The 15328-nt window shown below is 40.7% G+C and overlaps 1 protein-coding gene across 1 annotated transcript in view; it reads left to right on the top strand.

Annotated features, from left to right (window-relative positions):
- The first annotated feature begins 1772 nt into the window (after positions 1-1772).
- Positions 1773-15328, top strand: part of cunh12orf56 (chromosome unknown C12orf56 homolog) — a 31422-nt gene continuing 17866 nt past the window's right edge. Inside the window, exons 1-2 of the mRNA XM_076297403.1 lie at positions 1773-2030; positions 13018-13207. Of these exons, the coding sequence (XP_076153518.1) occupies positions 1773-2030; positions 13018-13207 (448 nt within the window). The remainder of the gene's footprint in view (positions 2031-13017; positions 13208-15328) is intronic.

Raw genomic sequence — 15328 nt, 5'->3', positions numbered from 1 at the left:
TATTGCCTTTAGCACCTGGTCGTGGCGCCAACGATAGCGACCATCAGCCAGAGCCTTTGGGCAGCTGCTGAGGAGATGTTCTAAAGAGCCTCTTCCAGAGCAAAGAAGGCAGGAAGGTGTGTCACTCTTCCCCCAGACATGGAGGTTTGCTGGGCTTGGCAGGGCATCGTAGACAGCTTGTACCAGGAAATGGACCCGATGGAAATCTGCCTGCAATATGTTAGCCCAGGTGATTCTGCACTGCAGTGTACTCTCCCACCTTCTCCACGCCCCCTGCTGCCGGAGTCCCACAGCCCTGCTCACTCACTCTTCCTCCACTCCTGCTCAGACCTCTTCTTGGAGTAGTATATATATTGTTTTAAGTTGTTAAGCCTGCATTAAGCAAATTAGTAATAATAACAAATTATTATGATTACTGTTTTATCTCTTCACAGGCATTTTACATTGTATTATTATTTTATTATTTACATTTACATTTATTGTTGTTATTATTGTTATTCTATTATTTGTAAAGCACTTTGAGTCAAACCAGTTGCATTAAATGTGCTATAAAAATAAATTGTTTTGACTAAAAGTGACCAGGTGGTATGACAGTCATCTTGGACAACTCCTATTACAGTAGGCAAATTCCATATGATGGGTTTGGACGGAGTCAGATGTGCTGTCAGCATCCAATGACAGCAGAAAACATCCGTTTAGTTTGATGGTACATCGTTGCCATTTGCATGAGGGAGAGGGAAATATAGCTTTGGAAATGTAACTTATTTGTAAACATGTAAACTGAGAGAGAGAGAGAGAAAGAAAGAGATGGAGAGAGAAAGACAGAGAGAGAAGTAGAGGTAGAGAGAGAGAGATGGAGAGACAGAGAGATGGAGAGAGAGAAAGGGGGAGAGAGAGACAGAGAGATGGAGAGAGTGAGGAGGAAAGATTACTTTGGCAATGCAAATTCCCTTTCTGCCATGTCAATAAAGCGCCTTTGAATTGAATTGAGAGAGAGAGAAATAGAGAGAGAGAGAGAGAGAGCATTGGTCCAGACTACCTGATACTGGTAGGAGAAGTAATGTAACATGTAACAAACCGCTAGATGGCGCCACATCTTAAGAAACACTAGACTTGTATATGGATAATTTGTGAATAGAGAATTTAGACCTAAGGAGTAACAGTCAAGTATAGGATTTTATTGTCTAAAGATGGCCCAAATAATTATTACGATGTGTTTGTAACCTACCCTACCCCCAGGCAGAATGATATGTTAGTTTATGTTATGCTACAATATTTTCATTAAGAAGTGACTTAAACTGACATTCTTTATAGCCTATTTTGAGTGCTCCCCGACGAAAATCAACATGCAGGAATAAAATTTGGACATATTGAGGCGATGCGAAGTGACTTCTTTTAGTTTCGAACATAGTGACCTACTTACCACTCACTACTTACGGAGAGACAGGGCTCACCTAGCCAATTCTCTGGGACCTGGCACGGTGTGCATCCTATGGCGTCATACGGCGGAGGGAGGCTGTCTCAAGTCATCGTGTGTCACGCTTGCCTGAACCGCTCTCCCACTTCTTCGGTCGCTGGTCGAGTCTCAACTCCGAACTTACAGGCTAATCATGAGTGTAACTTTATTCGAAAACTTAAGGAAAAGTAGATGTAGGTGCCCTGTTTATCAGGGAAAATGTGAAAACTGAAGTGCCTTAAAGTCAGAAAGTGGTACTTCGCCGCGCAGCGAGCGCAACTCACTGAAGAGGAGGCAGGTGTAGCTTTCTCGAGATATGCCGCTTGACATGGCCAAAGCCGATGGTTTACTTTGCAGAAGCAACGTAAAACTGGACTCATTTCTGAAGAGAAACACCGAGCGCGATGTTTACGAGCGGATTCGTGCCTATGAACCTTGCGTTGTGGTCTCAGAATCCATCAACAAGGTGTTTATGCACGTAGTGTTGAGCGATGACAGCATCTACCTGACGGAGTATCCCCCGCGCACCGTCCAACAGGCCGTCTGTTTCAGAGACATTACTGACGTTGAGTTGGTAAGAGATGTGTTTTTTTATGATCGATAACATCATGGTTATGGATACTTTATTCAGAAGACTTTTATATGCAAAGTGAGTTACGACATGAGATTAACAATTGGCATCATTTGACAAGAATAAGTAATCTAATCATTAGTTGGCATCAATAAGCATGGAATCAAGTAGATATGACAGCTGTCTGACTTAAACTCAGAATAGAAACTGAAGTGTTCAGAATGTCTGAAACAACTTTGCAAGAATAATAATTTATATGTCGATGTTTATTGTGAAAGTGCCGACAGTGTGTGTGTGTGTGTGGGTGTGTGTGTGTGTTTGTCTCTGTCTGTCTGTGCAGCCTTTGTGTACGTGCATGTGTGTGCGTGTGTGTGTGTGTGTGTGTATCAGCACTGGGGTGCAAGTCTTTCTGCAATTGTCCCTCTCCTCCCGATTGTCTTGAAAAAGTGAAAACTACTGTGTGTGCGTGTGTGTCAGGAGAAAGATGTATAGAAAAGACAGTAACAGAGAGAGAATCAGTCAGACTGACAAAAACACATGTACTGCACGCTCATAAAAAGCAACACTTTTCCCTCAGACTTCACATCAGCTTAATTCATCTCCCTCGCTTGACTGAGAGCCATGTCTCTGTAAAGGTCAGGACTTGTGTAACCCACGGCGATGTAAACTGTCCCCTTCCGTCTCCCGGATGGGCTTCGCTAATTATAGTGCCGAACGTGCTTGGTGATCCCGGTGCGTCAAACTCAATTAGGAAGCCAGCATGGCAGCAGGTGGCTTTTGTAACCTTTGCCAGTGATTTGGAAAGTTCCCAAAGAGGAAACTCACACTCATAGATGCATTCAGGTAGATGTAAATAGATGCTTTTTTAACCTTTGCCAGTGATTTAGAAAGTTCCCAAAGAGGAAACTCACACTCATAGATGCATTCAGGTAGATGTAAATAGATGCTTTTGTAACCTTTTCCAGTGATTATGAAAGTTCCCAAAGAGGAAACTCACACTCATAGATGCATTCAGGTAGATGTAAATAGATGCTTTTTTAACCTTTGCCAGTGATTTAGAAAGTTCCCAAAGAGGAAACTCACACTCATAGATGCATTCAGGTAGATGTAAATAGATGCTTTTGTAACCTTTGCCAGTGTAGATGTGTTCAGGTAGTGTTCAGGTAGATGTAAATAGATGCTTTTGTAACCTTTGCCAGTGCCAGAGGAAACTCACACTCATAGATGCATTCAGATAGATGTAAATAGATGCATTGTTGTTCACATTCATTTTTCTGTGTGTTTTAATTATTTTCTATCTCCTTCTGACTAATAATTAATTACTACACTTACTCTAATGCATTTCAAACAAAACAGTTATGTCTGTAGGCCTGGGGTAGATTTTGAATGGAAGGAATTTCAATCTCCAGTACCTGTTGCGTTATACTGACTAAACAGTGTTTTGATGATAGACTATATGAATTCCCTCCCATGCTTAGAACACTATATGAGTTCCCTCCCATGCCTAGAAGACTATATGAGTTCCCTCTCATGCCTAGAAGACTATGAGTTCCCTCCCATGCCTAGAAGACTATATGAATTCCCTACTAACTCGTTTTCTTTCTTCCTTTTTTCTTTAACAAATTGTCTGAAGTGATGTAAGCCTACCCTCTGTTTTTGGCTTGAATCCATAGTGAAGTCCAACTTGATTTCAAAAGTTATTGCAAATGGTATTTTCACACATAGACACACACACACACACACACACACACACACACACACATACACACACACACACACTGTTTTGATGGGCTTCAGCCGTGTATGGCCTACGCCTTATTCTGCTCCCTGGACACTTCACCCCACCCAAATAGTTTTCACCCTGATGCAATGTTCTCATGGACACACATACACATGGACACACACACACACACACACACACACACACACACACACACACACACACACACACACACACACACACACACACACAATGTGATGAATGTTTTTGAAATACAGAAGTCTACTGCACAGCAAGCTTTGACCCTCATGATCAGACATGAAGGATGAGGAGAGGGAGAGAAGGAGGGGGTTTGTGGGGTGGGTGGAACTGAGAAGAATTCAATTTGCAGTAAAACAATTAAATCATATTTATATAGAGGCAACAGAATAAAAGAGAGAGCTGGTGCACAAGTGCCAGTATCCAGCCCTTGGGCAGTGTGTCTATAAACCTGTTATGTCAGTTTGAAGTGTATCAACTTGAGGCTCAGGCAAGTTTATAATATAACACAATTTATAGTACACACTGGTAATGTGGGAGATGTGGAGGGGAATGCTAATGCTGAAACACCACTGAAAACTAGCAGTCTACTTCACCAGTTGGAAACAAGCCTTGAGTCTCTCATAGATTTGTAAGTTTAGTGCATATTTGTAATATTAACACTTACTTGTACAAATAATTTTTTCAGTTACAAATAATTTCTACAGTGTGATACGCACAATCGCACATACAAAATGAAAACATACTGTATAAGTCTATTCTAATTCCATAAACTTGGGCGTGCACCAGGGACTGTTTGTACCATAAAAATGGATATGGGTTCAGTACATCTTTACACACCATTTCTCTCTGAACTAACGAAGCCATGTTCTCTGTTTGCTGATAGGATGTTATGTGTACTCCAGCACACTTGTCACATCTAAGATTTTTATATTCATCCTCCTTTTGTGACAGACAGTGAAGCTCACCTATCAGGAGTGCTGTGCTTCTCATGCACTAGGCATGCCCACCAATCAGAAGAAGTCCAACTTGTAATCCATATTGAAATGAAGCTTTGATCGCGAATCAAATTGTAATATCTGTCAGAAAATAATCACAATCTGCCCCCAGCCGTGGTGCAACTGGCTGGGGCACCTGCACCATACGCCGGCGACCCGGGTTCGATTCCCGCCCTGTGGTCCTTTCTGGATCCCACCCCGACTCTCTCTCCCACTCGCTTCCTGTCATTCTCCACTGTCCTGTCACATAAAAAAGAAAATAATCACAATCTGTTACTTCCCCAAATCAGCAGCCTTAACAGTAACCGAAGGATTGACCCAGGACCCCTCTTCCACAACATGGAATTTAATGAAATTAACGACACCTCATCAGTCTACAGCTTAGCTCATTTATCACAGAAACACATTGTTGAGGCTACACTTATTCAGCACTATGACAACATCATACAGTACAATGACCATGTTTTGGTTTGAAAAAGTGCTGGTTACGAAGATGCCATCTCATGTAGGCCACTGGCCGTGCTCACTGCAATAAAGGACTAATTTTAACATCTTAGGAAATTTTAAAGCAAGTGGGTTTCTTGTTTCCTGCTTCCAGAATTCATCCACTGCAATGATGTGTGTGTGTGTGTGTGTGTGTGTGTGTGTGCGTCTGTGTGTGTGTGTGTGTGTGTGTGTGTGTGTGTCTGATTGTCAACAAGATAGCTTGTTTACTCGTGTAAATGCCAGGAGAGCTCTGCTAGAATGTTTGGCTTGTGGTCCCTACCTCAGTGCCTAAAGGAGATGATGTCACAGGATTCTAGACAGGCTGGGTCTTGTACAGACAGACTGGCTACCTGGATGATGTTTTATCAGGGCTTGGAATTTCAGTAATTCTGTGAGATATTCAGAGGTCAAATTACGAGGGTATAAAAAAATACAGACAGAATAGAATTTAGATTTTTACTTTAAGAATTCACTTTCTTCAAATATCTAAAGGAAGATGCGTGCAAAAGAGGACATGCCTAGACATAAAGCAATGCCCTAAGCTCAAATTATCAACAAGATGATGACATGGTCTAATTCAGATGGTTTGGTTGCTGGAGTCTGTCTGTTGCAGTGGCTTTCTGCTGCATGCTCTACATGTATATTGCTTACAGGAAGCCATCACCATCATCATTGCCTGTTATGCAGTCAAGCAACCGCAGTGCCTAAAGGGGGAGATGATTGGCTCTCTCAGACAGCCTGATATTGTATCTGGGTCTAGAATTCCAGTTATGCACTATGGACAAAACAACATAACAGGAGTCATACTCTCTAGGGATCGAGAAACATCTTAGTAGTTAGGGAATATTGCACTACGGTCCTTTATGCTGTTGCACATATTGATACAGGAAGTTGCTAACACGTTTTTGAGATGTAAACATACCGGCACTTTCAGCTGCTCACGACATGTTTGATTATTGTCATTTCGCTGCTATTTTTCATTAAAGCAAGCAAACAAATGGAATGTTGTTTTAGTAGATCTAGTAGTAACATTTAAAGGTAGGAAAAGCAAGTAGGCCTAAACTAAACTAAAAAAACTGTCTGGAGTAGAAAGGATCAAAAAGAGGATTGCACTTGACTTCATTTTAAACTGAATTAAATTTGTTGTTTGAGTATTTCCCAGCATCTCCTTGCTGATCACACTCTTCTTCCAGAAGCACTATGTTGGTACCCTGGAAATCCAGAGTTCTCGCGAGAGCACAATGGAATTGTCTCTGCGAGACACTCTGGCAAAGAGCAATGATGCACGTTACTTTTACCCCAACATTCCGGGAAACCAGCTAAACTGATGAACACAGCACTGCAACGTTGGAGGACAGTACACATTGGTCGTAGTGTTATCCGATTGCGTCGAAGTCCGAAATAATTCAGAGTAAACATGGTCTAGTGTTATCCAATTGCGTGCAGTGAGATTTTTAAATGCATGCTTGTTGTCGCCGACCCTCGAGTTGGGCCATTACATTGTTCTTTGCCAGACCCTTAATCTTTCTAGATTATCAGGGTCTGGATTTTTCAGGCTACTATGTTGGTATTATACGTACAAAATGTATATTGATGACATATTCATGTTATGTATTTCCTGCCAACCATAACTGCCACAGTGTCTAAAGGGTTATGACGTCTTAGCTAGATCTTGCTCTCTCACACAGGCTTGTATTGTTTCTGGGTCTGGAATTCCACTTATTCTGTGAAATGCCCAAGAATGTACATGGTGCACAGGAGGACAAAAACCTCTCAGTGGTTCAGCCTGCCTGAGAGAGCCAGTCATTTCCCTCCTCAGGCACTGTGGTTGCTTGCCTGTATAACGCCAACATGATGATGGCTTACTGTAGGCTCAAGAAGTGTCTGCTAAATGTAATGTAATAATAGGCTATAGAGCACACAGCGGAAAGCCACTACAACCAACTCCAGATACAGTATGCTAGCACAGTATAGCAGACATAAAGGTTAAAGGTTAAAGTGTTAGGCCTATAGGGATGAGACAAGAATGGTACGTCGCATTTCCATATATACTGTAAACATCAATTCGATGAAGATATGTTTCAAAAAGTGGCAACGATTTTACTTATTGATTTGGCTAACCTTTACGTATTGATTTGGCTGATGCTTTTATCCAAAGCGACTTCCATACATCCATTATTACAAGGGTGAGAGTGGGGTTGGTAAGGATATACCCATAGCTCTGCCCTACAAAGGCTAAGAGCAGTATCTGCACTTTTTCAAAAAAAAAAATTTTGCACAAATAAGAAGTACATGATCTGCTCTTCAATCTGTTAAAATTTCATATGGCTACCTAATACATTTCTTAGCTAAATTTACATTTTTAGTTTGCAGTTTGTATAGAAAAGTAGAGTGAAACCAAGGCAAAGTGCAGTATCTGCCCTTACTGCCTTGATTTCACTTGCCATTACTGCATTCTGCCTTTGTTTCACTTCCCCTTACTCTAATAGGGTGTGTGTGTGTGTGAGTGTGTGTGTGTGTGTGAGTGTGTGTGTGTGTGTGTGTGAGTGTGTGTGTGAGTGTGTGTGTGTGTGTGTGTGTGTGTGTGTGTGTGTGTGTGTGTGTGTGTGCACAGGGACAGACTGGGACTAAAAAAAGGCCCGGGACTTTCTTCTAAAAAGGCACACTACCATTCACACTCACACACACATTAGGTGTCTATCATGATACAGTCTCACAATATTAAATGCCAGTGAAAGTATCATATTCAAAATAGTCAGTCATATTTTACAAAAAGTAATTAACATGTACTTTGACAAATAAAAGCAGCAGTGTGCAAAGGTGTCAAAGGTTAGGTTTTGGTGTGCAGCAATGCAATATTGCTTGACATGAAAGTCTACAAGAATACCCGATTGATTTTGTTCCATTTTTACATAAATGTTTATAAATGACAGAGTTGCCATTGTTAAGGCATCAAGCAGCATATCTTTACTAAAAATGTAGTAAGTACCTCCTCAATTAATTTTAAAACTGAGTGATTATGATCACTTGTTACACTTACTGCAAAATGTTATTGTATGGCCATGTAAGTATAAGCAGTAATGCAAAGGCAAAGCGCAGTATAGCCTATAAAACTACCAAATTTTGCCTAAATGTCAAAAAACAAAATGTTTAATATTCACCTCACTTTGATCTATCTAATGATACCCCTTGTTGTTGAATATAATTTGATACTTATACTTGGTGTAAGAAAAACACAAAAAGCTGTTTTTCTCAGTTTGGCATTTTTGCAGATACTGCTCTTAGCCTTTGTAGGGCAGAGCTGTGGTTTGGCTGTAGGCAGGTACACTGCAAAAACTGCTTATCTAACAAAATCTAACCAAGTGTTAATAATCTTATATCAAGATAGAAAAAACTAGTTGGTATTGTTTTCAGTATAAAGAGACTTACCTAGCGCTTTCTTGTGAAATCATTTGACTTAATTTAAAAAACAATTGACTTATTATATTATATTATTATAAGACATCTCATCTTGAAAACAAGCAAATTTGTCTGCCAGTGCGTTAAGCAAATTTGTCCTAAAAACAAGCAAATTTGTCTGCCAGTGCGTTGAGTAGGGTTGTGCCGATAGACGATATCATCGTCCATCGTGATGATTGACAGGCATCACGATGGAAAGCAACCATCGTGATGCCACGCCCCCACATGCCAGTCACTAATTCCTGCTGTAACAGGCTAAAACATAAAAAAAAACTTTCCCTGAAAATGAAATTGAGCCTACTTTAAAGGCTGTCAACCAAACAGTTATCACGTATTAGTCTACCATCTTGTAAAATAAAAGACGTATTAGTCTACCCTCTTATTCAAATAATTCCTGACTGTGACGTGAATGTGTAGCCTAATTGTCTTTTTGTAGCCTACATGTCTCGCAAGCCTATAGCCTACATTGGACTTAATAGGTAGCCTAATGTTTTAGCAGAAAATATAGATTTATTATTGTTAGGCTACGACTAGGACATTCTAGCGCTCAAATATTTTTGCAAGGCTACAGCGAGCGCCAAATGCGTCCTTCTCCTCTGTGTTAAAATAAACCATTTCTTTAGTTAATTATAGGATCAGAAGGTAGCCTATTCGTCTTTCACTGTATGGCTTGTATTTCATGCATTTAGCAAAAGTCCCAGACAGCAGCGGAGTGGTAATCGGGATTCGTTATTTGTAAAAGTGTTTTTACTTTGCCCTCCTATATATAGCCTGGACTGCGCGATCGCAGCCCTTTACTTTCACTTCCCGCCGCCCTCATAGTCAGCATAGACGGTAGCCTGATAACGTGGGATGCTGCATAGTAGGCCTACCAAGATTTTAAATGAGTGACCACGATAGTAGTCTTAAGTAGCTTTTTTGCTGGGCCCAGCAAAGGCTGGCAATGTGTAATATTCCGCTGGTCGGTGCACTCTTTCACAACAATTTTCTTGGAGCAGATCTTCCACACAACTTCGGTAGCCTGGTCAGTATGTCTCTCTTAGCTGTCCACTTTCATCAGGCCGTATAGCCTATATAATATATTTTTTATTTTTTTATGGAGAACATTATAAATGTATTTCTGTACAGACATAGGCTATAGGCTAATTAATTAGTGTTTACCACACTACCCCCCCCCCCCCCCCCCCCACGATATCATCGTCCATCACGATGTTTTACTGTACACATCGTCAAATGCCAATTTAGGCGACATCGCCCAACCCTAGCATTGAGCAAATTTGTCTTGATAAGACTCCTTAAAATAAGTTAAAGTCTTCTTAAATTAAGTCAAAATGATCTTTTGAGAGGGCGCTAGGTAAGTCTTTTCATACTAAAAACAATACCAAATAGATTTTTTAATCTTAATATAAGATCAATAACACTTGCTTAGAATTCATTTTTTGCAGTGTAAGCATAGGCTCCTGAATTCACCTGAGGAAGGTCTGTGTGACCGAAACGTGTGAAATAAAGTATTTGCATGCGTAAAGGACAGTGTGCGGATTTCTTCAACAGGCACAAAAAATGTAAAATTGCTGCTCCCTCGTTTTGAATTAATGATATATTCACGTCGGGGTGATTTCTGGCAGTGAAGAGTGTGAGTTGGGATGTCCTGTTCTATCCTGTCTTTGGAATGCCTCTTGTCCAATTTAGAAATTCATTTTGAGGAGGCACGTACCTAATGCTTTAGTTGATGTGTTGTTCATCCATGAGGTCATGAATAAGAGTCCGTTCCTGATGATTCATAAGATATAAAGGAATAAAGTAATCTCTTTAAAGGCTTTGCGGTTATGTGTTGCACGGTGCACCGATACTACAAAAGTATCGCAATACCCTGAAATTAAAAATGTCACGATGCCTAATTTTATTAGTATCGATACTTTTGAGAATGACCGTGTTCTTTTGAAGTAACATGCGTGTGCACAAGGCATGCTTCTAGCGCCTCCTCCCCTAACCTGTGGCTGTGCGTTTTTTCTCCTCACACACAAGTAAGCGCAGCTGTCGTGCTATAAACAGTGAGACATGGCTGCTAGTTCAAGTGATGCTATGGTAACACATAATAATAGGCTAATATCAAGTTGATTTGCTCACTTGCATCTTTCAAGTTTGTGTTGCTAGCCTACCTAGGCTGTGGGATTTTGGTAATTTAGGCCTACTATTTGGGTTCAATGTAATTTAGAAATAGGCTAAGCAACTATCGCAAACTTTTACATCTGAAGAGAGATCCTTGCTAACTATCCCGCTAGCTCAGGTCACGTTTGACAATAGTGCTCGCTAAAATCATTAATGAACATTGCAAGACACTTATCTCTTCTATGACCCCAGAAAGATCTTCTTCGACTTGTACATTTTGAACATTTATTTTATCTAATGGCATACAAAACATAATTAATTGCATCCACATATCCTTATATGCGCTATGTGCAACTTTTATTCACTAGACTAAAACCGTAAGACAAGGCTAATTACTCTCACGTATCTTTTAAAGTGACAGGCACTCAATTACACCTACACATCACCAATGTGCACTCAATTAGACCTAGAACACACATTAAAGATAAAGATAAAGATAGCCTAAGTGTAATAGTTTAAAAATAGTTATAGTTTTAGAATAGCTTTCAAATTGCTAAATATATTTAATAGTAATTATGCAGAATATATAAAATATGACATCATTTTCCATGTGTGTTTGTGTTGTGAGAGTCAAGCAGAATCTGGGATGGCCACATGGTGTGAATGACCACACTACAGTATATTCAATATTACTGATGATGATGTCAAGGTGGTGGGGCCCCCAAATCAAATACATTTTTTAAAAAGTATAGAAGAAGTATCGAAATCGCAAGTCTTGGTATCGGTATCGGAACATTAATTTTGGTATCGTGACAACACTATTTGCGGTACAAGAGAGTGGTGCACCCTGCCTGATGTCTGATTAGTTTCCCCCGAGATCAGTGGAAGTTCCTCAGGAGTTCCTTTCTCCAGATGGGTGGATTACGCTGGAGTCTTACCTAACCCACCTCACATGCCCTTCTGTGACCCACGCCTGACCTAGTCTGTGTTGGACTAAGACAAGGACGGGTCTTCATCGTTGACGTCATGACAACAGATGGGGAAACCCAGGGATAGGAGCAGGCTTCACTCAGTCTGTTTTTAGTTTCTTAGTTTTTGTGTGGTCCAAATTAAAGTTGGACTCTGACTAAGTTAAAGAACAAAGAAAAGGATACACTTTGCATTCTAAATTTTTAATCACAATTAAATCACAATTAAATTAACTTATACAAAGTGCAGCCTTTTTTCCCTTCAATGCCTACAGATGGACCATGAAGCAGAGGAGGGGGATGGGGAGGATTACTGTACATGCTTAGAATTGACATTTATTATTCTGCAGTTATATTTGTTTACACTTGGTGATCTAAAATAAGCTACTAATGTTTTCGTAATAAGATATTCTGAAATGGATCCAGTCTACAGAATCATCATTCATCATTGTGTGTGTGTGCATGCGTGCGTGTGTGTGTGTGAGACTAGTGGAATCCAGGGAAAGACATATCTGGAAGTGACAGCACATCTGTGCACAGAACAGTGTGTTCCATCACATTTATCACTCCCTGCTATTGGCCCATCTGTCGCCATAGACACAGGGCCAAGGACAAGTAGTAAAGGATTGCTACAGTACAGTAAAGCTATATAAATGGCTGTACTATGCAAACAAATGAATACCTGTATATGCCGGTATCAATTATGTATATGAATGATATGATGTTTATCAATGACTTTATCCCGGAGGAAATATTCTTTTCTGATAGGTTGGTAGAGGGGCTATTCATTCTGTATATCAAGACACCTACTGTATGAAGTAGATCTGGTAAAAAGAGTTTAATCACTGTTCCATATCAATGCTCCTTTGAATGGTAACTATTCACCTTATTCGTCAGCGATCTATGTGCGCCGCCATGACAACCAATACTGTTTTAAACTTCTGGTAATATTAACAGCTGTCGACAGCGGAAATTCCACAGTGGAAATGAGTTCAGGTTCAGCTTGTTCCGTGGTTGGTTGTACAAACAACTCAAAAAAGGTATTATGATGTTTTGATTATGATTAGGGGTCGCCATGACACTGGGATTATGACATTTTGATTATGATCAGGGGTCGCCATGTTACTGGAATTATGACGTTATTCCCCACTGCTCCCCCATCTCATGGTTTTCTAAATGTTTTGTTGTCCATCCATCTTTTCTCCCTAAAGGTAAATGACTTTCCAGACTTCCTCAGTGGCCAGGAACGGGAGCGCTCGCAGCACATCCGTGTCGTCTTCACAACCACAAAGCATGCTGGGAAGAAGGGCCTCAGGCTCAGGGGACGGAGGGCGACCAATCCAGAGTCTGCCAGAGCTCCATCTCAAAAACAGCCATGGACTCTCTCCCCCTCTATGGAAGGTAAACACAAACACAAATCCATTATCAAAGGTGTGGTACAGTATATACATTGTGCACTTTTAGACAAAGTGAAACTAAAACTAAAAAACTAAAACTGAAATATTCTTTTCAGAAAATATTATAACAGCTTTAATATTTATTTAATTGTTTATTTAGATAGGGACAGTGCATATTAATGGACATCAGTACAAGTACATAATGTAAATATGAGTTACTAGCTTTCATCTTGAGCTAGTTTTCATCTTTTGTCCCTAGGCACATACATATTATAAACACATGAATGAATTTGCATGTATTAGTTTATATAGCCAAACTTATAAGAGCACACATCCAGTCTCCATGGTGGCAGTGCTGTGAGGTAACAATCCATTCTTAAAAAAGAAAAAATACTATTTAAGAACAAAATGAATTATGTTAAGTAATTGCAGGTTGTTAATGACTTTCCAATCCATCTGATACAAAAAAGGAAATAAAAAATCAGCAGATTTTTTTGCAATTTCACAGTGGCTAGGGCTTGATTAGGTAGGCATTGATGCCAGGTGCTTGAGTAGCTGTTGAAGTTCTGAACTCCAAGCTGGCCAAATGTATGTTCCCTATGCGTGCCCAATGCAGTGTGATAAGCTGCTGAGATCTTATTAACAGCATGCTCCACTGTCAAGTCAAGTCAAGAGGTACAGGCTTAACTGGATGCACTTGAATATTACCTTAGAGAGGTTGTCTGCAGATGCTCTCAGCTCTGTTGTGTGTGTGCGTGCATTGTGTGTGTGTGTGTGTGTTTGTGTGTGTAAGAGAGAGTCTGTAATAATGCATACACCATGTATTTTTGTGATATTGTGTAGATTGTTTTGTAAGTGCGCGTGTGTGTGTGTGTGCGACTGTGCGTGTGTGTGTATTTGCGTGCATACATGCATGCCTATAGCTCAGCACAGAAAAGCAGCTTAGTGGAGTGTGAGGATAAGGTGCTGTTAAATCACCCAGGCTATGTATGGTAACGCAGACGCTGTTAAATCACCCAGGCTATGTATGGTAACGCAGGCACAGACAAGGCTATTTCTGACAGGTTCAACATGCTCCTTACCTCACCTGCGAGCCTTCTATACACAGGTGTATGTTGTGTTCAATACCCCCCCCCCCCCCTTTAGAAAGGGTGTCCTTAGAAAGCCTTCTCTACACAGGTGTATGTTGTGTTCAATGGCTATTTCTGACAGTTTCAACATGCTCCTTAACCCCCCCGCCCCCCTTTAAAAAGGGTGTCCTTAGAAAGCCTTCTCTATACAGGTGTATGTTGTGTTTGATGCATATGCCAGCAGGGGATGAACTTGTTGAATGTGCACTATGTAACAGTATATAGAGTAATGATTTGTATGTGTGACAAAATGAATGGCCGAGAGCTACTAATGGTTTATGCTGAATGAATTTTGTACGTTTTTTAAGGCTCTTTTCAACTCCCTTGCCTTCTCTGTTTGTAGACTGTGAGTTCACATTTATGACCAATTCTCTTCGTAAAACTTTATGAATAAAGAATAGCACTCGCAGTTCTTTATTAAACTTTTTTTGGATCACCCCACGGACGCTTCAGGCCTGAGCTCTTTTGCAGTGTGATTATGGCGATTTCCTTTAACATTTTCTCTGAACATTTTGAAGAGCTACTCGGAAACAGGTGGGGAGCTGCTGTTAGCTTGCGAGCTATACCTTTCAGAGAGCACAGGTGTAGAGTATACACTGTATGTAGGTCCCCAGATGGCTGGCAGGGTTTTAGGTGCCCGAGGTGAAGTTATTGGACACCCCAGTGAGAGTACACCATGGGCCCAGACTGTGTGAAGTGAAGAGGGTTTCAGATTCCCAGGTTGGGGATGAGGAGAGAGATGTTTCTGTGAGGAGTGTGTTTCTGTGAGGAGTGTGTTTCTACAAGGAGTGTATTTACCTTCTCTATGAGTAAGGAATTTAGGAAGGATTCTGACAGAAATGGGGAGAAGGAATGTGTGTTTGTCTGCCTGTCTGCCTGTCATTGGATGTGTGTGTGTGTGTGTGTGTGTGTGTGTGTGTGTGTGTGTGTGTGTGTGTGTGTGTATGTGTGTGTGTGTGTGTGTGTGTGAGCAGACAGTGGGAGGAATAGAATGC

The sequence above is a fragment of the Alosa pseudoharengus genome, unplaced genomic scaffold (assembly GCF_046254945.1).
Source record: "Alosa pseudoharengus isolate Yale_2024_CS ecotype anadromous, Long Island Sound unplaced genomic scaffold, YU_APseudo_1.1 YU_APseudo_1.1_scf_20, whole genome shotgun sequence".
Taxonomy (NCBI): Eukaryota; Metazoa; Chordata; class Actinopteri; order Clupeiformes; family Clupeidae; genus Alosa; species Alosa pseudoharengus.
This window is presented reverse-complemented; position numbering and strand designations above follow the sequence as displayed.